Source organism: Ursus arctos, unplaced genomic scaffold (assembly GCF_023065955.2).
Source record: "Ursus arctos isolate Adak ecotype North America unplaced genomic scaffold, UrsArc2.0 scaffold_14, whole genome shotgun sequence".
NCBI classification, from domain to species: Eukaryota; Metazoa; Chordata; class Mammalia; order Carnivora; family Ursidae; genus Ursus; species Ursus arctos.
The window spans coordinates 67340738-67364222 of NW_026622808.1; the positions used below are offsets into that span (position 1 = coordinate 67340738).

Below are 23485 nucleotides of genomic sequence, written 5' to 3' on the forward strand. Positions count from 1 at the left end.
GTTCCAGCCCCATGTTGGGTGTAGAGTTTACTTAAAAATAAAATCGGAAGGGGTGCCTGGGTGGCGCAGTTGTTAAGCGTCTGCCTTCGGCTCAGGGCGTGATCCCGGCGTTATGGGATCGAGCCCCGCATCGGGCTCCTCCGCTATGAGCCTGCTTCTTCCTCTCCCACTCCCCCTGCTTGTGTTCCCTCTCTCGCTGGCTGTCTCTATCTCTGTCAAATAAATAAATAAAATCTTTAAAAAAAAATCTGAAAAAAAAAGCCACAATAAGAAACTTCTACGTCTCTATTAGAATGACTAGAATTTAAAAAAAGAACCGTAACTAACATTGCATATGTTGGCGAGAGTGAGAGACAGCCGGACCCCTCACACATTACCGGTGGACGTGCAAAATAGCTCAGCCACTTTGAAAATCAGTTTGGCAGTTTCTTACAAAGCTCACCTCATCCTTACCGCATGACCCGAATCCCACTCCTGGGTTTTGCCCCAGGTGGAATGGAATGTGATGTTCAAACAAACCCTTGTATGCGGATATTGATTACGGCTTTCTGTGAAATCACCCCCAACTGGAAAGAGTGGAAGTGTCTTTCAACAGGCGAATGGCTAAGCAAGCAGTCCAGCCCTGCAGTCGAACACCAGTCAGCAATAACGAGGAACAGAACTGATCCATGAAAAAACATGTGTGAATCTCAAATGGTGGTGCTGACTAAGAGAAACTAGACTGCAAAGCCCACACACCGTAGGATTCTATTTCTGTGGCATTCTAGGGAAGCCAGAATTACAGAGAGAGAACACAGACCCGTGGTAGTTGGGGGCGGGGACGGGCTACAGAGGGGCAGCAAGGGAGAATTTTGGGGGCGATGGAAATGTTCTAAATCCTGATTGTGGTGGTGGTCAGGACACATTTCCCCGAACCCAGACAAAAGCACACCACAAAGAATCCATTTTAATGTCTATAAGATTTTAAAAATAGATGAAAATATGAGTTAGGGTAATACACTAAAACACACGCACATGCAGATTGCTGGGGCCCACCCTCCCAGTTTCTCATTTACTCCGGCCTTGGTGGGGCCTGAGAATTTGCATTTCTGACAGATGCCCCGGTGATGCTGGTACTGCTGGGCTGGGGACCCTCCTGTGAGAACCTCTGCGTTGTACTAGTCTGTTTTCCTTATGTTTGAAATCTATGAAGAGCTTCGCCAAGCGTTAAAAAGGCAGATGTTACTGTGAGACAACCCCGAGAGAGACAGAAGGAGGACATGTGATCGAGAGAGGTGATGGGTCGTGGGAGAGAAAAATGCAAAGTCCCAAGGAATAGCCATTGAGCATTTCATAAGACAGAGGGGAAGGAAACAACACTTGAAGAAATAATAGCAGAGTGCTTTCTAGAATTAAAGCTAAAGGAGACAGACTTATTATCTCTGGCGGCCTAGAATGTCTGAGAATACGAATACGAATCTTCCCGTGGTCCTCAGGAAGAAGCACTAATTGGGTCCATTCAAGATTGAGTTTGCTCACGGTCGGCACTGTCTCACATGTGCGGTGGTGCCTGCGTGTGAGAGAGCTGCCGGTCCCAGGGGGTGTGCAAGCAGAGCCCGGGGTGGTGGAGTCCGCAGACCCACATTCTATTCCAAAGTGCACAACTCCCCAGCTGTGTGCCTGGGGGCCTGAGTTGCCCTGCTGGGAGGCTGAGCTCTGTTATGTGTACGGTGCAGTCATCCTGCCCAGAATTACGGTTGTGGGTTGTGGAGATGGTCAACCACAGAATGACTGTGAAGCTCCCTGTATATCATCGCTGTTCAGAAGGTTATTCAGCCCAAGGGCAGAGATGGAGCCTTTCTGGGGGGGCGGGAGAAGCCACGAGGATGCCCCAGCGGAGACTCGGGTGGAGCTGGTGGCAGGAAGGAGCCCCCTTTCCCAGGCCACATCTGCGAAGCAGAGGATTCCCGAGGCAGAAAGGGTTTTCCTGCACGGAAATGAAAGTGTAACTCGGGGCTTTTTCTCTTTCTTGCCTGCAGACGACGGGCCTTACTGCAAAGGAGGCAAGGATGCAGGAGGGACCGATGTGGCCCTGGCATGCCGCAGACAGAGCATTCCAGGTAATGAGCCTCCTCTCCTTCCTCCTTGTCCTGGAGGCACGGAGAGCTCAGAGTCGGGGTCAGATGGCATCAGCTCTGCTGCTAACTCGCTCTGTGACCTTAGACCAGTCACTTAACTTCTCTGATCCTCTGGTGTAAAAAGGAGGTGATCTTACCCAGCAATTTGTGGCCAGGTGCCCCGTTTACCAAGTGTTGGTCTCACTTGTATTGGAGCTGGGGGTCCGGGGTTACCCCATGCTACCTGCTCACCCCCCATCTGTTGACAGAGGAGTTCCGCGGGGTCACCGTGGTGGAGCTGATCAAGAAGGAAGGCAGCACGCTGGGCCTGACCATCTCAGGTGGCACCGACAAGGATGGGAAGCCCAGGGTCTCCAACCTGAGACCGGGGGGGCTCGCCGCCAGGTGAGGAGGGGGCTTGGTGGGGCAGTAGGAAGGGGCCAGGGGCCAGTGGAAGATGGACCAGGGCTGTAGGCAAAGCGATCAGGAAGGTGTTTCTAGAAGCACCCGAGTGCTTCTCAGAGGGAAGCCTCCAGTGGAGGCTGTAATTCTAGGCCCCAGCTTCCTCTCTTACCCTTTACGCAAGAGGCTGACTCGGCCACAACATCCCACTCTTGCCAGGCACTCCAGGCCTTTGCATGTACGGTTACCTTCTTGGAAGGCCTGTTCCCCACTGGCAGACTCCTATTCACCCCTCTGCACTGCCTCTGGGAGGCCCCCATCCCAGAGGAGGCAGCTGCCCTGCTGTGCTCACACGGCCCTGAATGCCACTTCTGGACACATGGCTCTGGATTTTCCTGTCATCTTACCTCTGTGGCTCCCTTGGACCATGCGTTCCGTGAGACCGAGGGGTTAGCCTCTCTGGGCCGTGTACAGGGCAGGCGCTGGCGAGTGTTCAGTGGAACAGAACAAATTAGTAGTCCAAAGCCAGGGGGAGGGCTTTGAGAGAGAGCAAAGGGGGAGATGATCCGGCCACGCTGCAGGCTCCTCGGGGCTGGGCAGAGCCTTCATCAGGAGGGTCACACCCCAGCAGGGGGAAATGCCGGGCCTGGGTGTCAGACAGGTCTAGGTTAGAATCTGCGCTCTCTTACTAACTCGCTGTGTGACCCTGGACAATGTCTGACCTCTCTGAGCCACAGCTTCCCCATCTGTAAAATGGGGATTCAGAGATCGTAAGGATTCAACAGAAGAGCGGGTGTGAATGCCGGCACCTGTCACCATGCATGTGCTCTGGCCTCCTTGCTCCCAGGAGTGACCTGCTGAACGTGGGCGACTATATTCGGTCAGTGAATGGGATCCATCTGACCAGGCTCCGCCATGATGACATCATCACTGTGCTCAAGAATGTGGGCGAGCGCGTGGTGCTGGAGGTGGAGTATGAGCTGCCCCCGCCCGGTGGGTGCCCTTGGACAGGGAACTTTCTCCACTGCCTCAGTTGTGGGTAGACACAGCTATCTCCCCACCAGCACCTGGGTGATGGGGACTATGCCAGCTGGGGACCTGGGTGGGTGGGACCTGAAGATTGGCCACAAACACCTATGCTGCACCTAGGGACTTTGCTGACAATTGCGGTATGCTGTCACCAGGAGGTGGCAGGGCCCTGTTTACAACCCGGTGTCATTTTCTATATTTAGTGTTCAGATGCTTTTCCTTTAGGGGGGAAGTTTGGGGAATGTTGGCTAAAAAAATTGTTCCCTGTCCTACTGCTTTTTCCACCCTACCAGGCTGCACGGAGTACGGTGCCCTAGGGTTTAGCCTAGCTCTGAATTTTCAAAGTTGGCCTTAAGTTTTAAGATTTGAATAACTAGAATTCAGCCCTGGCCTGAGCCCATAGCCATGGACTCAAGCCTGAGTTCAGCAGAACTCTTGAAGTCCTACTTGTCCTACCTGTAAATGGTGGGGGTGGGGGGAGTTTACCCTCCCTGTAATCTCTGTGACTGGCCACCCAGCTCTCCTGGAATGAGCTTGGGGATGTCTGTGGCTTGGTGATGTGACTGAGGGACTCAAAGGAGCCCTCCATTTCTCCCCAGCCCCTGAGAACAACCCAGGGATCATCACAAAGACAGTGGACGTCTCCCTGTACAAAGAGGGCAATAGCTTTGGCTTTGTCCTCAGAGGTCAGTGTAAGAGTCACACTTGGGGTCAAGGGGTGGGAAGGAGTAATGCTGATTCCATGTGTGTTCTGTTTTGCTTTGATGAGGTTTTAGATACAGACATACAATATATAGATAGATGGAAAGGCAGATTAATAGATGATAGCTTCTTGCTTCTGTCTTTAAAGAACCAAGGACATTTAGTCAAATGTTAAATGGAAGAATTTGCAAAGCAGTGAAGTGTGCATGATTGCTGGAGTGAGACTGAGAACAAAGTTTGGAGCTGCCTCGGAACGAGGGCAAAAAGGGAAACAGGATGAGACCATAGGACGGGAAGCAAACCATTTAAGAGGGAGGATTTCGGTCATGTCTCTACTTTCTGTCCCACTCTATGGGGATTTACAGTTGGAATCTTGTAAGAGGGCCTGTGAATAGCAAGGACAGGTCCTCAAACAGATTTACTGAAGGGAGCCAGCTTAGGGGCTGAGTCAGGGGCTCTCGGTATCAGGGAAAGAGTGGGTAGATGACTGCCATCTCCTGTTGGATTCTGTCCAGGGGGTGCCCATGAAGACGAATGCAAGTCCCGCCCGCTTGTCCTGACCTACGTCCGGCCTGGCGGCCCCGCTGACAGGTAAGCCTGAGCCGGAGGAAACCGAACGGCCTTTCCCTGCCCTGACTACACCCAGATCCCCTGTAAGGAAGGCAGACCAGAAGCCATTGTGCCCATTCTCCAGATGAGCAAACAGGCCCAAAGAAAGGACGCCCCTTGCCCCAGCATCACTCGGAATTGTTGGTGGAACCAGGACCCAATCCCAAATGTGAGAGACCCCAAGCTCTTTCCTCCCTGACATGCTACCGTCTCGGGGGTGGGGAGGGAAGCAAGCCTTGGTGTTATGTTGTTCTTCCCTTCTCTGGCTCTGGTTTCCCATCTGTGGAACGGATCTGATACTGCAGCTCCTAGGAGTTGCCGTGAGAGATTTGGGGGCACTGCAAGGAGCACCACCGTGGCCTCTGTCATGCAGCCTCTGGAGTCCTGGCTGTGCCACCCTGCCTGGTGCTGCCTGGGGCACGGCCCAGAAGGGTGGGCAGGGGCAGGAGGAGAGAATGTGGGAGAGGAACATGTCCAGTTCCCAGCATCCGACCCCCTGACCTCCCCAGTGGGAGATTCTTGGCCATTTTAAGAGAAGACTGGAACAGCCTTGTCAGAAGTCTAAACCCTTTCTTGGGACAGGGCCCTGTGATGAGCTATTCATAGAACCTCCCAGAATAGCTTTGGCCACCTGTTGGAGCAAGCATTCCAGGGTGGGGATTTGACCCAAACCGAGGTGAACCCCTACTTGGGCCCGTCTCCCGGGGGCCCCTGCTGAATCCGTTCCCAGGCGCATTTGTCACCAGGCCAGAATCGCTGCTGAGAAACCAGAGTGGGGGCAGTGAGAAGGGACCTCAAGATGGGCAGCACGAAGCCTCCAGAATGCCCCACCCCTGATGCTGTGTGGCCCTGGCAGGGCTGGTGTCCTTCCTGGGCCCTGGCAGTCTCCTGTGTCCCCCGGGCATCCCCGCACAGACACTCTCGGGTTGAGCGGGGGCTCTGAATGTATCAAGCACCGAGCAGGGTGGGAGATGTCAGAGCTGGTCCCAGCTGTCTTTACATCCCCGCTTCATTGATTCAGCTGCTCACTCAGAGACTCCGCCATGCGTTCCCTCACTGTGCCGTCCCTTTCTCCTTCACCCACTGCCTGCCCCTCTCCATCTCCCGAGACCCACCTTTCCCAGCGGCCTCTTGGCAGGGCTGTGCCCGGTGCTCGCATGGGGCCAGGCTGGCTCACCGGGCCCTTCCCTGCAGGGAGGGCTCCTTGAAGGTGGGGGACAGGCTGCTCAGCGTTGATGGGATCCCGCTGCATGGGGCCAGCCATGCCACTGCCCTGGCCACACTGCGGCAGTGCAGCCACGAGGCACTCTTCCAGGTGGAGTACGATGTGGCCATCCCAGGTGAGTCGGGGCCTGAGGACTAGGGTTGGGGCAGGAAAAGACCCAGGGGTAGGGGGAGGGGGTAGTGGGCACAGATCCTCACCACTGCAAAGGCGGTGTGACCTTGAGCCAGTCACTGAGCCTCTCTGGGCAATAAATGCTATGTGCCAGGCTTTATTGGAGGCCCTGGGGATCCAGGTGAGAACAATACAGATGAGATCTCGGTTCTCGTGGAGCTCACCTTCTGATGGGGAGAGATGGGCAATAAACAGTAAATCAAATACAGAGGGTGTCAGATGGCAGTAAGTGCTGTTGGAAAAAAAATCAGGGAGAGATGGGAAAGGCTGGAGCAGAGAGAGGTGATGGTGGCCCGACGAGGCTGGTTGCCGAGGAAGCATAGGTTTGCATTCAGGAAATGTGATGAAAGTCAGTTGGGTCTGATTTGCTGACATTTGGACCCGGTGGCAGGGGTTGGGGGCGGGCGAGAGCAGAAGGAGCTAGGTTTTGTTTTCAAGCCACCGGGTGGGTTCCTGGGGGTGTCGTTTCTGAGTGCAGAAAGGGGGTAGTGGGGGCGCCTGGGTGGCACAGCGGTTAAGCGTCTGCCTTCGGCTCAGGGCGTGATCCCGGCGTTATGGGATTGAGCCCCACATCAGGCTCCTCCACTGGGAGCCTGCTTCTTTCTCTCCCACTCCCCCTGCTTGTGTTCCCTCTCTCGCTGGCTGTCTCTATCTCTGTCAAATAAATAAATAAAATCTTTAAAAAAAAAAAAAGGGGGGGGTAGTGAACATGCGGCTCAGGGCCGGTGAACCACAGGCTCTCCGTAACCGTAAGCACGTTAGTGTCGTCCGGCAGAGCCCTGGGGTCAGAGTCCTCAGAGCAGAATCCCTGTCCCGCCTCTGCTGCTGAGGCCTCGTGTGATCTTGGACAAGGCCTTTGCCTCCACATGCCTCAGTTTTCTGATCTGTAAAATGGGTGCAATAATCCCTCCGCAGCAGTGAGGATTACACTGAGATAGCAGAGTGAGGCTGGGGGGCAAGTGCTCAGTATTTGCATTTCAAGCTCTTCTTTCCTTCCTCATGCCAGATACGGTGGCCAATGCTTCAGGGCCCTTGATAGTGGAGATAACTAAGATGCCTGGGTCAGCCCTGGGGATCTCGCTCACCACCGGCTCCCACCGGAACAAGCCAGTCATCACCATTGACCGCATCAAGCCGGCCAGCGTGGTGGACAGGTGGGGCCCACACCGGGTGCGGCCACCATAGTGGGCAGGGATGCAGGGGGAGAGGCGGCCCAGAGCTCCCTCTGGCCCGACCAGCCTCCCCCTTCACTCTCCCGCCTGGCCAGGAGTGGGGCCCTGCATGCTGGAGACCACATCCTGTCCATCGACGGCACCAGCACGGAACACTGCTCGCTGCTTGAGGCCACCAAGCTCCTGGCCAGCGTGGCGGAGAAAGTGCGGCTGGAGATCCTGCCTGCACCCCAAAGTCGGCGGCCCCTGAAGCCCTCAGAGGCAGGTAGGTCCCTTGGAGGGTCTCAGGACCCAAACCTGGGGGCTGATGGGGAGGGCTGCACGAGGTCCCAGACGCCTGGGACTGAAGCCCTGGGCAGGCTAAAACGTACTAGAACTAATGTCCATTCCTGTTGGGAAGCTCAAATTGTGCAGCAGCTGGCGGCCGGGGGGCGGGTGGGGGCAGAGGAACAACCTGAATGTTTGCGTGGACAGTCCGCTGGCGTGGTTGCACCAAAGCTAGTTCCATCCCTCTTTGCTAAGTTACTAGAAGAATGAAGGCTAGCCCGAGGGAGAGGACAGTCCTTCTGTGCTCTGTGCTTCTCAGAGCGTAGATCTGGGGCTCTGCTCCGGGGTCCTCCGCTCGTCCAGAGGAGGCAGCCGGTCAGTCGGGAGGGCCTAGAGCCCTCCCACCTTTTGAGGAGTTAGGTCTCCCAGACCAGGGCAGGGAGCTGGGTGCTAGGCAGTCCAAGAGCAGAGGAGGTCGGTGGTCTAAGAGACCAGAGGGCAGAGCCAGACCCGGGGCAGTGTGGGCACAAGGAGGCAGCTTCCAGCTCAGAGCCTGGACGTGCCTCCAGCATTTCAGACCTTGAGCTTTGGGTGCAGCTGCTGGCCACCCCACTGGACGGGCCCTTTCCGCCCCTGAGCCTCACTTGTCCCATCTGTAGCTGGGAGCACAGGCTCGGGAGGCGTCAAATGAGGTCCAGGACAGAGCACAGCTCAGGGCTGTGGTCTGGGGGGGTCAGGCTGTGAATTCCAGCCCTCAGGACACAGTGTGTGGGCAAGGATGGAGGGGCCCACCCCGTCTTTTGCAAGCCTAATTGGTCATCTGGGAGAGAAAGAAATCCCCCAAGTAAAATGGGGGGAGACAGGCCTCGGGAAGGTTCCGTCTCTGTGGCTCTGTGCGGACCCATCTCTGCCAGGATCTGCAAGGGCCCCATCAAGCCACAGCCAGCGCCTGGTGCGGGAGGCTTTGGGGCTTGAACTCGAGCGACCCATTCTCGCACTGTTTCCAACACACCTGCTCTGGGCTGGGCTCAGTGCTGGGGCTTCCCGTGGGTCATCTCTTTTCATCCTCGTGACAAGCCTGTGAGGGCGGTATTGCTGTCGTCCCACTTCACAGAGGCGGCTGAGGCTCTGAGAAGCACAGTGCCTTATGGGGGCACAGGGCTGCCGACAGTCCTCCTGGCCCTCATTAACTGGACCTCGGCTGGGCGCCAGGCGCTGCTCGAAGCACGTCCTACCTCTTCACTCATGCCAATCCTCCCCATCGTCCTAGGAGGCAGCCCCATCTTAGTCCCGTTATACAGATCATGACAATGAGGCAGAGGGGCCAAGTGGGATTCAGGGATCTGGCAGCTGGCTCCCAGGGTGGCCAAACCCCCGTGTGAGGCTTGGAGGTGCTGCAGAGCGGTGGAGTCAATGGGCTGAGATAGCTGGGTTCTCACTCATCCATCCATGGGTGCGCTGCCGCAGGCTGGACGGCTCAAAGCCCTGCAGCAGGAGGAAGAGCCAAGACAGGACCTGGGCAGTCTGGGAGAAGGTGTCGCATGGCAGGCGGTTTGGAGGATCAGGTGGGGCGGGGTGGGGGAGGCAGGATCCCTGGGGTCCCTTGGGAAGCCGATGGAGAAGGAGTGCAGAGAATTCATCTGGGGGGAAAGTGTGGGAAAGTTTGGAGGGAAGGAAGCCAGAGCAGCCTGTCTGCTGCACAGGTCTGAGCAAACCTCGGCCAACCCCACAGGGAGCATAGGTTGCTTCCGAGAGCCCAGCGGGGGGCAGAAATGGCCAAGCCCTGGTGCCGCTGGGTGCTCGGCCCCTGGCCCCTGTGGCCAAGGCTGCCCAGGCCACAGCAGCACAGCCGATCCTGGAGGTGCAGGGGCCTGATGCTGTCTGCCAACTGTACTGCTCAAAGTTGATGGGCCGGGTCCCAGGCTGGGGCTGCTTTCCCTCCCCTCCCTGCTGCCGCTTGGCTGGGCGCTGAGCACGGTGCCTGGCACATAGTGGGCATCCAGGACTTAGTGGGCAGCGTCTGAATGCCTGGCTTGGCTTGGCTTGCGGGAAACTGAGGCTGTCTGGTCCTGCTTCTCACTTCATTTTGCATATGGGAGCGTGACTCCAGGGGGGCTTGGTGAGTCCAGACTCGCTCAGTCTCTAACGCCTGCACCTCTCTCCTCTTCCTTGGGCCACAGTGAAGGTGCAGAGGAGTGAGCAACCACACCGCTGGGACCCCTGCGTGCTCTCCTGTCACAGCCCCCGGCCCGGCCACTGCAGGACGCCCACCTGGGCCACACCTGCTGGCCAGGACCAGAGCCGATGTAATGTGCCCACCTCACTGTGGCTTGTGCATGTTTCATAGGGGAGGAAACTAAGACTCCGAGAAATTAGGAGGTCTGCCCGGCGTTACCTAGCACATTAGTGATGAGACGGGCCCCTATCCCTGGCAGCTGGGTTTCACCATGTCTGTAAAAACCCTGCAGACTTTGAGGCCCAGAGTGGGCGAGACCTGCCTGAGGTCACACAGCTGGTATTTGAGGTGAAAGGGGGAAGGCTTCCCAGTGTCTCTCTGTGGTGGGGTGGTTGTCTGGCACCCACTGTGTGGCAGGGTGAAGGGCCCTTCTGGAGTTCACGGAGCTGTGCTCTCATCTCCCCAGCCTTGTCCTCGACTCCCTTTTCCTCGCCGACCATGAATCATGCCTTTCCCTGCACCAACCCCAGCACCCTTCCCCATGGATCCCACCCCATGAGCCCCCGGACCACAATGGGGCGGAGGAGGCAGCGAAGAAAGGAACACAAGAGCTCATGTAAGTAAGCCATGATCTCTTCCCTCTGCTTTGGGCTGCCAGTATGGCTGAGAGATTTGCCAAAGGATGGGGGTATTTGGGACATGGTCCCAGGTGTGTGTGTAGGGTCATTAAATACCATGAGTGGCCCACCAGGCTGCCATGGATGGTTGGGCAGGTTGTGCATTGTACAAGGACACACCTGAGGGGTATCAGTCACTTTGTACATTTTATTTTTATTTATTTATTTATTTATTTATTTATTTATTTATTTATTTTATTGTTAAAAGATTTTATTTATTTATTTGACAGAGAGAGAGACAGCCAGCAAGAGAGGGAACACAAGCAGGGGAAGTGGGAGAGGGAGAAGCAGGCTTCTAGCAGAGAAGCCTGATGAGGGGCTCGATCCCAGAACGCCGGGATTATGCCCTGAGCCCAAGGCAGATGCTTAACGACTGCGCCACCCAGGCACCCCCACTTTGTACATTTTAGTCTTTTATTTTGATTATGGAAAATTCCCAGAAGGTGATGGCAAAGTGTCTCAAGGAAAGGCTACCTTTTCAGATGTGCATAAATGTCTCACAGTAACTCCATTTCATTTTCTTTAATTCCGTGATTCATTCTGATCTTTTCAAGGAGGAAGTCTGAGTGTGGTGTAGCCGTGTCTGTACCACTTCTGTGACATTTTTTAATTTCCCCTAAGACAAAGACACGTAGGCCTGAGACTAGCCATCCAGGATGTAATAGTTCGTAATAATTTTCACTATATATATAGTATATCTATAGTGCATATATATGTGTGTGTATATATCCGTATACCCACAGATACACACACACACACACATATACACACACACATATATACACACATACATATGTTTCTACTTCCCTTCTGTTTATGGGTATTTCTTTTTATTTATGGTCACTATGTATATAGTTCCCTTTTGAAATGAAGGTATTTAAGTATGTTAAAAAGTGAATAAATGGAAAGACAAATAGTAGTGAATGATAATGCAGAAGACATGTGGAAGGAGCGAAAGTCACGAGGATGCCAAAAATTTTGAAGTCTTTCCTGGGAAAATCCTTCCTTTGCTAATGTGGAGAGTCTATCCAGCCTCCTGCCATGTGAGCTGCAGAGGCCTCCAGGAAGGATGAAGGGTCAAACCGGGCCATTTGGAATTGAGCCAAAAGAGGGGGAAGAGGAATACAAATCACCTAGCACCTGAAATATGGTTCTGAGCTTCCTGGAAGCCAAGGTGAAAAGGGAAACAGATTTCAGAGTCCGATGAGAGGTAAAACATGCCTTTTTACCAGCCACCTTTGTCAGCCACCAAAGCTGGGAGTGTGTAGGTGAAAAGGTTCAGAAACGCTGTTCATAGGCAGGAGCATGTGGCGGCTGGGTGCCACTTATGTGTCCCTTTCCTAGGATGGATGACTAATAAAATGTTATCATTATTATTATTGATGATAACAATTAATTAAACAATTTGAACACCTCCTATGTACCAGGCACCATTCTTATCATTAGGGATGTAACTGTGAAAATATAATGAATACAAATACAGTAACACAACATATGCAACAACATAATATACATATTGTAATGCGTAATATTAAATATAACAAAATAGTAATAAAGATATATAGTATAATGTAATTAGTAGTAGAATTAAATACAGTAATAAATTATGTTTAATAAAAGCTATCTAATATCCATGTTAATAATACAAATGTATTTTGTATATGGAATATCAAACAATATATATTAAGTAACATAATATATCAAATAGAGAATTTTCATAAGACCCAGCAATTCCATCTTGGGTATATGCCCAGGAGAAATAAAAACATATGTCGTGTTCACCCAAAAAGTCACACATGAATATTCATAGCAGCATTATTCATTTTCGCCAAAAGGTGGAAACAACCCAGACGTCCACTAAGGATGAATGCGTAAGCAAAATGTGGTGTGTTCGTACACTGGGCTATTACTCGGCCATAAAAAGGCGCGCATCCCAGATACGTGCTACAGTATGGATGGACCTTGAACACATTATGCTTAGGGAAAGAAGCCAGACGCAAAAAGCCCCATATCATAGGATTCCATTTACGTGGAACATCCAGAAGAGGCCAGTCTATACAGGAGCAAATAGGTTAGTGGGTGCTTAGGGCCCGGAGAGATGGGACGATGTGGGGCAAGAGCTCAAGGGAACAGGTTTCTTTCTGAGGTGCTGAAAGTGTTCTACGATCGAAGGTGCCGATGGTTGCACAACATCATTAATAGATAACAACCTGAAGTGTGACTTTCCGTTGGTGAACACCGGGATAGGTGAATTGCAGCTCAGTGAAGCTGTTGCCAGAATTAGCGTGCTACGTACCGTGGTATGATAAGAGCGTTATGACGAAGCTAACATCACGTAACAGCACAACTCTCAGATGCTCGGTTTTACTACGTGGCGGAGTCCCAGGAGCTGGCTTCCTTCCTCCTTGTCCCAGGCGTGCTGGGTGGGACTCACCCGTGGGCCAGACAGGGAGCGCTGCTCAGAAGGCACGTGATTCTGCTGGCCCAGGGCGAGGCAGGGCTCCCACTCACTCGCCCCTCTGACTCCAGGTCCTTGAGCCCGGGCATGGGTTGGTGCTGTCAGGAGGGGCTCTCTGGGACTGCCCACCTGAGAGCTGTGCCCGCCTGTCCCTCAGTGTCACTGGCCTCCAGCACGGTGGGGCCTGGGGGACAGATCGTGCACACGGAGACCACGGAGGTCGTGCTCTGCGGAGACCCCCTCAGTGGCTTTGGCCTCCAGCTCCAGGGAGGCATCTTCGCCACCGAGACCCTGTCCTCCCCTCCCCTCGTGCGCTTCATCGAGCCCGACAGCCCGGCGGAGAGGTGAGCCAACTGCCCCTACCCCACTGGGCCTGCCACTCTGCAATTCAGGGGGCTCACGGACAGCCAGGGAAACTGAGTCACAGGCCAAGCCTGGCTTCACGGGGGTATCTCACTTAACCATCCCATCCACTCCATCATCAGCTCCACTTTACAGATGAGGAAACCGAGGTGCAGAGATGCTGATTCATTTGCCCAGGGTCACACAGCTTGTAAGTGACCCGGGACTTGAACCCCTGTCGGTCTGAAGTCAGGGTCCCCTATATACATATTTTGTAAGGCACGGCATCATCCCCCTTGGACAGACAGAGACACTGAGGCCCAGCGAGTTCACTCCCTTAGCCAGAGTCACCTGGTGAATTGCCTGAGGCTGTATGGCCGCACAGGGCCGAGCTGGGGGTCAGACCCAGGCCTGCGCACACGGGACAGCCACGGCGGTAACGGAGCTGCTTGTCTCTGCGGGGCTGTCGGGTTTCAGGTGCGGGCTGCTGCAGGTGGGGGATCGGGTCCTGTCCATCAACGGTATTGCCACCGAGGACGGGACGATGGAGGAAGCCAACCAGCTGCTGCGGGACGCGGCGCTGGCCCACAAGGTCGTGTTGGAGGTTGAGTTTGACGTGGCAGGTGAGTGAGTGCCCCTACCTTCCTCCTCACGCTTTGGGACCCTGCACTCGCTCCTCTCTTTATTCTGCTCCTGCCTGGGGCACGTGCTCTTCCGGCCCCATCCCACTCCCCGCCCGGTGACCTTCTCCCAGAGCTCTGGCAGCGCGGGCCTGAGCACCAGCGGAGGCAGGGAAGGCCCTGGCCGGGGAGGCAGGAGTCCCACCTGCCAGCGTGAGGGTTGAGGAGGGATTTTTGCATCAAAGCAGGACCCAAGGGAGGACAGAGGGGGGCTGAAAATATTTCACGCCCCTCGGCAGGCCTTAGGTGAAGAACCCCAAACACAAACTCAGGTTGGAATTCTGGTTCTGTGATTTGGACGTTCTGGGACTTTGGCCAGGACTCTCCTGCCCACCACCGATCCTCTGTTTCCCCAACTGCGAAATAGTGAACAGAGTCCTTCTACTGCAGCGGGTAGTGTTTGGGTTAGATGAGATCAATCCTGTGAAAACACCCAGCTAATACCGGGCACGTAGGCGGTGCTCAGTAAATTGTTGCTGGATCCGAACTGGGTTGGGTTTGGCTCTGGGGAACCCCTTGGCTGGCAGTCATGGGGTCCAGGTGCCAGCCCCAAATCTGCTCTGATCGGATTGGTTGTCTGGGACAAGTATCAGCTCACCGGGCCTCAGTTTCCTCCTCTGTCAGGTGGAGGAAGCAGGATGGGGTTGGGGCGGTGACTTCTTGCAGTCTCTCCCAGCTGGCCTAAAGTGGGTGGGGGGCGGGGACTCCCTGCCTCTCCTCCCTTGGGTCTCACACCGGTCCACGTGTGTCTGCGCGCAGAGTCCGTCATCCCGAGCAGCGGCACCTTCCACGTGAAGCTGCCCAAGAGACGCGGCGTGGAACTGGGCATCACCATCGGCTGTGAGTCCGTCCCGCCGCGCAGTCCCCGCCCCGAGGAGCCGCCTGCGGGGCGAAGGCGCACACCTCCAGCCCGGAGGACGGGGTGCTCCTGGTGGGAGGGCAGGCTTGGGTTCCCTCTGCCTGCAACGCCCAGCTCTGTGTCCTCGGACGACACCCTCTAGTTACTGGAAGCCTCAGTTTCCTATTCTGCACAATGAGAGTCTCCTGGCCATCTGGGTCTCCTGGTGGGATTAAGTGGTTTGTGAGGCACCAAACACGTGGGTCAGGTTTGTGAAATGATCCTCAGTCCCCACCCTGGGCTTGATAGAGAGCAGCTGTCTAGAAGGGCTGCTGCTTCAGCTCCTTCCTACCCCAGACGCCACAGTCAGTGGAGGTGGGAGTTTAAGCAATCTGGGTTTAGGGAGGGGGAGAAGCTGGTCCCAGCCCAGGAAATTCTGGATAGGGCTGCCAGATACAGTTGCACAAGTTGTACATGACACAAGGGTGCCCATTTGAGGTAGACTTACAATTTTATTACAGCATTTTCTCAATGGACTAATTGGAAGGGGTGCCCTTGTCTCATCTGCAAAGATGCCACGTGGGCTAGAAGGGGCTCCTACCATCTAGTCACTAATGGGAAAACCCATTAGCCCAGATGGATTTTTTTTTTTTGCAAGAAAACTTAGCTACTCATGTAACACTCATTGTCTTAGGTCACATTCCCCCAGAAAAAGCTTCTTAAAGAGTTATACTCGGGGGGTTTGCCGAGAAGGGCTCTTGGAATCAACACCTGTGTGAGGTGAGGGATGTGGGACTGGGCGGACAGAGAAGCTGGTTGTGATGCAGCCAATCCCATGGAGAACTCTAGGGCCGGGAAGGCTTTGGAAGTTGTCCTGAATGAGGCCGGGAGCCGGGCCTTTGCACCACTGTGTGGACTAGGCCGCACCAAGAAGCCTTACGACGTTGGGTGAGGCCGCTCTTGACCAGAGGCAATTCCCAGAGAGGGAGCCCCCTGGGAGCCATTCAGCCAGCCCTCCCTGCAGTTGGGAGAAGGGAAAACTCAACTGGAAGGGCAGCCCGGTTGTGGGGCCCACACTGTGCTAGGTGGGAGTGCCAGCCAGACACAGCCCCTCCAGGGGCTGGCAGTTTGCTGGGGGATGGGAAAAGGGCTGAGCAGAAGGGAAAGGGCTGCTGTGGGTTGAGCACCTACTATGTGCCAGGATCCACATTAGGTTTTGCCTTGTCTGGTTTAATCTCATGACATCTCCATGAGTTCTGTGGTGTCATCCCCATTTTGCAGAGGGGAAACTGAGGCAGAAGGGGGGCTGATTTGCTCACGGTCACCAGGCAGGAAGCAGTGGGAGCAGGGTATGTGGCTCTGCGTTCATGCCCCAACTCCTGAGCCCTCCCAGCCCCCCTCCTCGAGGCTGAGGCCGTCAAAGGTTGGATTCGCGGCTTCTTTCCCCCCAGCGACCAGCAGGAAGCGAGGAGAGCCCCCGATCATCTCTGACATCAAGAAGGGCAGTGTGGCACACAGGTAGGGATGGCCCTGGGCGCAGGGTAAGGGGAGCAGTCCACGGGGAGCAGCATTTGCCAGGCTCTTCGTGTCCCCCACCCCTGCTCCTGCAGGACCGGCACCCTCGAGCCAGGCGACAAGCTGCTGGCCATCGACAATATCCGCTTGGACAACTGCCCCATGGAGGACGCCGTGCAGATCCTGCGGCAGTGCGAGGACCTGGTGAAGCTGAAGATCCGGAAGGATGAGGACAACTCTGGTATGCCCCCCTCCCCCACTGCCGCCAAGTCTCTCGGTCCACCCACCGGACCAGCGGGTTCCAGCTTGCAGTTCGGGGCTCCCTCTGGCAGAGGAGGGCGGGTGGCAGGCTGCTGGTGGAGACTCGTTGAATGAGCAAATGCAGGGAGGGAGCCCCGCACGGACATCTCATGGTCCCCAGGGCTGCCTGGATCTTCCGTACCAGCACAAAGCCTAGCGGAGGAGGCCCACAGGGGGCGGCAGTGAGCAGAGGGGCGGGCAGGGCAGGGATGCCCCAGGGGCGTACATCCTGCGTTGGTGGTCTGTGAGCGAAGAAGTAAAGGCCACCAGCTCTGACACCTCTGAGGCCAGACAGGGGACAGAAGTGAGTGACCTGGACAGAAGGTAAGAAAAAAATGATACAGGCTGGGGAGGCAGAAAGGAGGCGTGAGGCTTGTGGCCCCTGGAGAGCCAATCCCTTATTCAGAGGGGCAGCCGCCAGTTCCTACCCTGGGAGGGATGGTCTCTTGGGGGCAGATGATTCTTCTTCATCTTTTTTTTAAAGAAAAGCTGGAAGTCTGGTTTCTTCTTATTCTCATGATTGTTATTTTGTGTCCTGGATGAAATCTATAGTTTAGAATGTTGGTTTCACGATTCTTTTCTTTCTTCTTTTTCTGATGGGGTTTGGGTGTAAGAAAACATTTGTAGAGGCAGAAGGTGGCCTCAGGGTCCCCGGGCTGTACCATCAGAAGTCATGGCATGAGTGGATAGGTGGGTTAACGAATGAGTGAATGGATGAGTTTGAGGGAGTAAGTACCGCAGGGCACTGGGGCCTGGGGGCGTCCAGCTCCTGGGCCCTGCCGCATTGCACCCCCCCATGGGTCCCACCTTTGCAGACGAGCAGGAGACCACAGGTGCCATCAGCTACACAGTGGAACTGAAACGTTACGGGGGTCCCCTGGGCATCACCATCTCGGGCACAGAGGAGCCTTTTGACCCCATTGTCATCTCAGGCCTCACCAAGCGCGGTCTGGCTGAGAGGTGAGCTGGGGTTCTGTGGGGACACTGGAGACCCTCATGGGGCAGAGGTTGGGCTTTAGAACAGCCAAAGTGGATTCTGACCTCGGTTCCAACATTGATGTCCCTGGTGACATCAGGCCTATCCCTTCCCTCTCTGAGCCTCAGTTCCACAGAGGCAGACCAGCCCCCCTGGCACACCTCCCTCCCAACCTGGGGATTCGCGTTTCTGCAAAGTCAGCATATTGTGAGGCTTTTTGGGGCACCTGCTGTGTTGCCTTCAATCCTGACTCAGCCTGGAGCTTTTCTGGAAGCATTGGGGGCCGCCCTGCTGTCCTCTCCTCTGGGGAAGTTGTGAGAAAGAGGGTGTCACAGGCTGTCCGGACTGGGGGGAGCAGGTGACTCTGGGGCCTGGAGGAGGAACAGGGCCCCACAGGGGTAACAGGGAAGTGTTCCCAGTCTGGGTGAGACGCCGTTTCTCCGGACACTGAGAGGAGCTGGCTGTCGAGCGAGAGCCTGGCCAGGCCTGGGGGGGACAGGCTGGGCCCCTGGAGGAGGACGCAAAGCTGGAGGGGCCCCATGGTGGTGGGCTGCAGCAAGAGGATGGATGGGACTGAGGATCGGTGGAGGGCTCCCTGTTCCTGGAGCGCCCCCTGCTGGCCCACTGCAGAGGACAGGGTGGACGGTTCCTCTCTCACGTGTGTTCATCTACTCCCACCTTGCCTGGGTACCTACAGTGTGTCAGCCGGTTCTGGGCGCTGAGGACGCAACGGACAGTCCCCCCTACCGTCACCGGGCTGGCCAACTGCAATGCAATGCGAGCCACACATTTCAGTATAAACTTTCTGGTGGCCGTATTAGAACAATAAAAGGAAACAAAATGAATCTTAAGTACATATTTATTTCAACATGTAGTCAATATACAAATTAAAGTGATGTTTTACATTCTTTTTTTCATACTGTATCTTCAGAACCCAGTGTGTATTTTACATAGTAAAGCCATCTCAGTTTGGGCCAGCCATATTTCGGGACCCAGTAGCCACAGGGGGCTGGTGTCGGCCACACCAGACAGACAGCTCTGACCTCCCGCACTCAGCCCACCATGCCCCTCACTACTCCCCCGGGCCCCTGGGGAGCTGGGTGGGCAAGGCCAGGCGTGAGGGTGCCCTGCCTCCGCCTCCCTCACCCAGGTCAGGTGCTTTCTCAGCATCCATGGCAGCTTCTGTCCCTGCTCTCAGTGCTGACTGTCCCCTACGATCACCTTCCCCAGCCCAGTTCCCAGGGGTACAATTTCATTGGCCAGCGGTTGGGACCAGGCAGCACGCCTTTTTTAAAAATCTCCTCGGGTAATTCTGATGGTGTCCAGGTAGAAACCCTCTGGGCCAGAGCAATGCTACTGCCTGGCCCTATCAGCCCCTCACACCCCCTTGTGAGGTCAGCTGGGCACCCTGAGCTCATTCTCTGGGTGAGGAAACAGGCCCAGGGAAAGGGAAAGGCTCCCCGTGGATTTCTGCTGGAGGGAAGCAAGAATCCCTTCCACTCAGCCGTCTTTCAATTACAGTTAGATGAAGTAAGTTTATCGCTCCCATTTTACACGTGAAGGAACTGAGACTCAAGGGAGTTGAGAAGCAAGGCCCCAGATCATGTAGCTAGTATTTGGCAGCTACTGTGTGGGATTCAATCCATGCTCAAAATTCATGCTTGACACTGGTTCCAGAATCTAACTTAGAGTCAGGGAGGATAATCCCCTCCCATCCAAATTCTAGGGTGAATTTTTTTTTAATTGTTTTTTAGAGGGGGAGAGAGTGGGAGGAGGGGCAGAGGGAGAGGGAGAGAGAGAATCTTAAGCAGGTTCCATGCCCAGCACAGAGCCCGATGCAGGGCTCCATCTCACGACCCTGAGATCATGAGCTGAGCTGAAATCAAGAATCAGACGCTTAACTGACTGAGCCACCCAGACATCCCCTAAATTCTAGACTTTATACCTCTGTTAATGCCACCCTAGATCACACTTGCTTTTTGTTACAGCTGGGTTTAACTGAGGTCAGTCAGACTTGTGCCTTGGGGTTCCTGAGTTCCCCGAGGGCAGACCCCACCCCTGAAGCCTTGAATGTCTCTCATTCTTTGTCCTGTGCCCCTTCCCCAGGACTGGCGCTATCCATGTTGGCGATCGTATCCTGGCCATCAACAGTGTTAGCCTCAAGGGCCGGCCTCTGAGTGAGGCCATCCACCTCCTGCAGGTGGCTGGCGAGACTGTCACGCTGAAGATCAAGAAGCAGCTAGACCGTGAGCCTCACCCCACCCCCTGGAGCCAGCCACCCGTTTAGGAAGGGAGATCCCTCTGTGCCTCTTGTCAGGTTCCTGTGCCCCACCTCATGGCATCCTCACCAAATCCAGTGGAGGTGGGAAGACACCTGGGGCAGCTGAAGAGACCAGACTCAGAAAGGGGAGTGGTGGTCCCAAGGTCACAGCTTGTGTGGGCGGAGTCTGGGTCTGAACCACCCTCTTCATCGCCTCCTGCCTCTCAAGGCTGCTTGTTCTGCGTTAGGGCTGTAGCTTGTACGTTCCTCAGTTTCCCCTGAACCGGTGCCCTATACCCTGGCAGGGAGGCCACCACCTGCAGTGGAAGGAGCCCGAGCTTTCGGGTCTTTCTTCCTTCTAATCTGGGCTCCACTATTGTTCACCATGTGACCTTGGGCGTGTTGTACAGACCCAGAGCCATAGGGACTCCCCAGGGCCCAGCTCGGAGAACTCAGCCTCAGTTTTCCTGTCTGTGAAATGGGTTTGCCCATTAGTGTGCCCCCTCCCCTCCTATCAGATTGCTCAGCAGCAGGCTCAGGGGTGAGGGGGGTGCTCAGTGCCTGTGAGTTCCTAAACCAGACTAAAGTGGGGAAACTGAGGCTCACTGAGTGTCTCTATGTCTCTGAGGTCAGAGACCAGTGGCAGTGACACCCCCTTTTTGTCCCAGGCCCCCTCCCGTGCCGCAAGTCGGGCAGCCTCAGCGAGGCCAGCGATGCAGATGAGGACCCACCAGAGGCACTCAAAGGAGGCCTGCTGGCAGCCCGGTTCTCACCCGCGGTGCCCAGTGTGGACAGCGCTGTGGAGTCCTGGGACAGCTCGGCCACGGAGGGTGGATTCGGGGGCCCAGGTAACGCCTTGGGGCCCTAGGATAAGCAACATGCTCCCTCTGGGCCGCCCCAGCTCCCAGGCCTTTGCAGGGGCTGTTCCCCCTGCCTCATCCTCCCTCCTCCTCTCCCTGCTCTATCCTTCAGACTTCCTGGAGGCAGACCCGCCTGGGCCCCCTTAGCCATTGTCAGGGCCCCTCGCTGCTCAGAGCATGGACCTCAGGCCTTCACACATCTTTTGATTAGTGTCCATAGCACCATGGCTGGCTATTCAGAGTTCCCCACCTTGAGGTTAGGGACCAAGCTGGCTTTCCTTTTGTCTTTCTCATTCGTAGCCCAGTGCCCCGTACACAGCAGGTGCCCAAGCAATGTTTATTGCATCCAGTTGAAGATAGGAAGGCAGAAAGCCCCTTAAGGGGCTCGCATCCCATCCCGCAAGACCCAGCCTTAAGGTGGACATATCCAGGCTGCCCTCTGAGGACACAAGCTCCCCTGCCCGCATGTTGAGACCCATGGGTGGCCTCGGGGGTTGGGGGGCATTGAAATCCAGCTGCTGGCCTTCTGGCCTCTGTAAGGCCCGGCTCAGACAACTAGTGGAGCGAGGCCTTTATGTGGCCTCGGTGGCTCCCAGCCCCGGTCCTCACTGGCTCTATATTTGCCTTCCCTGGGTCTCCGCTTCCCCACCTCGTGTGTTTGATCAGCGTCTCTTGGCGTACCCCTGGGCCAGGGTCTTGAGAGCTCCCAAAGGCGGGCAGAGAGGAATGGTCAAAATAGTGAATCTCTTTCCCAGGCAGGAGGCAGCTGGCTAAGCCCAGTGGTGCCGGGACAGGGTCTCGGAGCCCTGGGCATTAACTCTTCTGCTGGGTGATCAGCAGTCCCAGGGGGTTCTGGAGGTAGGGACTAGGTGGCAGGGCCCTCAGGGGACTCTGGGTAGTCATGCAAGGCCAGAGGGGGCAAAGACCTCTCTCGGGTCATCCAGCACAGCTGGAAAGGGGGCGGGAAGGAGGGCAAGCTAAAGGCACAGAGCGGATACAGACACCCCCCCTCTCCACCTGGTAGGTTCCTACACTCCACAGGCAGTGGCTCGGGGCGTGACCCCCCAGGAGTGGCGGCCCAGCCGGCTGAGAAGCAGCCCCCCACCCACTGAGCCCCGGAGGACGAGCTATACCCCGGCCCCCACGGACGAGAGCTTCCCTGAGGAGGAGGAAGAAGAGGATTGGGAGTCACGGACTAGGTCTGTGGTGGGAAAGCCACGAGGGAGGAGGCAGTCATGGTCTCCTGGCGAGGATTGCTTGGGGGTCCCTGTGCCACAGCGGTGGGGGCAGTGGAGGAGTCTCGTCTGGCTGCCGAAGAGGGCGGCTCCTGGGAGAGGGGAGGAAGCATCGGGCAGAGCTGCCTCGGCCAGGCCGAGACAGGGACGAGGGCCCAGCGGTGGCGAAGGCGTGGAAAGTGTTTGCCTTTCGAGTCTGGTTATCTGTTCTCAGAACGGCTCAGAACTTGAACCCACCCTCCTGACTTAGCCCAGATGGCTTGATGGCCTCCTGCAAGGGCGCTCGGGTCCCAGGCATCAGCCCTGGCCATGGACGTGGTGGGTTTGGGAGCGTTGGCTTTGAAGGCCCCCGCATCACCCCTGGAGGAGGCGCCTGCGGAGGAATGCTGCTCCCACCCGGCCCAAGCCGCCCCTCTGGGGTCTGTGCTCTGCATTAGGCAGTTCCTTCTGCCCCAGTGCCTTTCCCTCTCTCTCCTGGCCAAGGCCGATGCAGCCTTGAAAGCCCAGCTCACACTCCCCCACCCCCGGGAGGCTCCCCGACTTTCCCAGGCAGAAGGCATCCTTTCCTCGGCTGGTCCCCAAGCCGCCTCATGGCACTGGCCCCCTTGTGCCCACCTGGTTACTGACCTGGCTGTTGTCCCATCTGTTTAGAGCCCCTCGCTGAGTGCCTGGCACCCAGTGGGTACGCCTGCACGCTTTGTGACTGAATCACCGGCTCCTGGAGAACAGGGGCTACACCTTATTCACCACCGTGGCCCCAGGCCCTGCGGAGCCCTGGCCCCGGGGAATGTTTGGAGAATTGGTTTGAATGGAGAGAATGTCCTTCAGCCTCAGTCTTCTCATCTTTAAAATGGGAAGGGCCAGAAGCAACTATTGCACGTCAACCTCCCTGAGTCTCCCTAGGAGAGAAAAGCTCGCGGGCCTTTGTAAGAAAGTGCTTTGCAAAACATCCTTTATAAGGGGCCAGGACTTTGTAGGTGGCAAGTGGCTTTGTGAACTGTCAAGCGTGTAAGTGTGACTTGTTACCATTCTAACGAGCCTCAATACTAGAGCTGATGACGGGCTCGTACAGCCTGTGACAGAATCCGTGGGGTGGCCCGGACCCTTCTCCAAGCTCAGATACGCCACCCTCTCCATCCATCTGTGTCTTCGCTGGCTCCAGCTCTGTCCCTGTCACTGTGCTACGATGCCATGTGTCTGGGTGGGGCCAGGGGCCGTCCCCTGGGGCTACACCATGGATCTCCTCTCTGTCTGTCTGTCCGTCCGTCTGTCTCTCTTCCCAGGCGTCCTGTGTCACCGCTCTCCACCCCGTCTCATCTGCCCCTGTTCTAACTGGCCACCGACAGTCCTGGTCGCCCCTAACTGCGTCTTCCCCCCATTCCGTGTCACCAACCACTGCCCCGGGGCCCCAGCACTGCCACCGAGGACGGCCGCCTGCCTGCCCGCCCGCCCGCCCGCCCACCCTATGGCCCCTCGAGCCCAACGCTGGGCCCCG

General features: G+C 56.0%; 1 protein-coding gene across 1 annotated transcript in view; it reads left to right on the forward strand.

Annotated features, from left to right (window-relative positions):
• The window catches only part of GRIP2 (glutamate receptor interacting protein 2), a 42180-nt gene that overhangs the window by 10369 nt on the left and 8326 nt on the right, over positions 1-23485 (forward strand). The window contains exons 2-20 of the mRNA XM_026501432.4: positions 2019-2099; positions 2366-2501; positions 3346-3491; positions 4127-4213; positions 4745-4820; positions 6033-6178; positions 7241-7388; positions 7502-7671; positions 9854-9979; positions 10316-10465; positions 13142-13328; positions 13804-13949; positions 14766-14846; positions 16296-16362; positions 16455-16600; positions 17475-17619; positions 19742-19881; positions 20564-20743; positions 21780-21954. Coding sequence (XP_026357217.1) covers positions 2019-2099; positions 2366-2501; positions 3346-3491; positions 4127-4213; positions 4745-4820; positions 6033-6178; positions 7241-7388; positions 7502-7671; positions 9854-9979; positions 10316-10465; positions 13142-13328; positions 13804-13949; positions 14766-14846; positions 16296-16362; positions 16455-16600; positions 17475-17619; positions 19742-19881; positions 20564-20743; positions 21780-21954 — 2533 coding nt within the window. The remainder of the gene's footprint in view (positions 1-2018; positions 2100-2365; positions 2502-3345; positions 3492-4126; positions 4214-4744; positions 4821-6032; positions 6179-7240; positions 7389-7501; positions 7672-9853; positions 9980-10315; positions 10466-13141; positions 13329-13803; positions 13950-14765; positions 14847-16295; positions 16363-16454; positions 16601-17474; positions 17620-19741; positions 19882-20563; positions 20744-21779; positions 21955-23485) is intronic.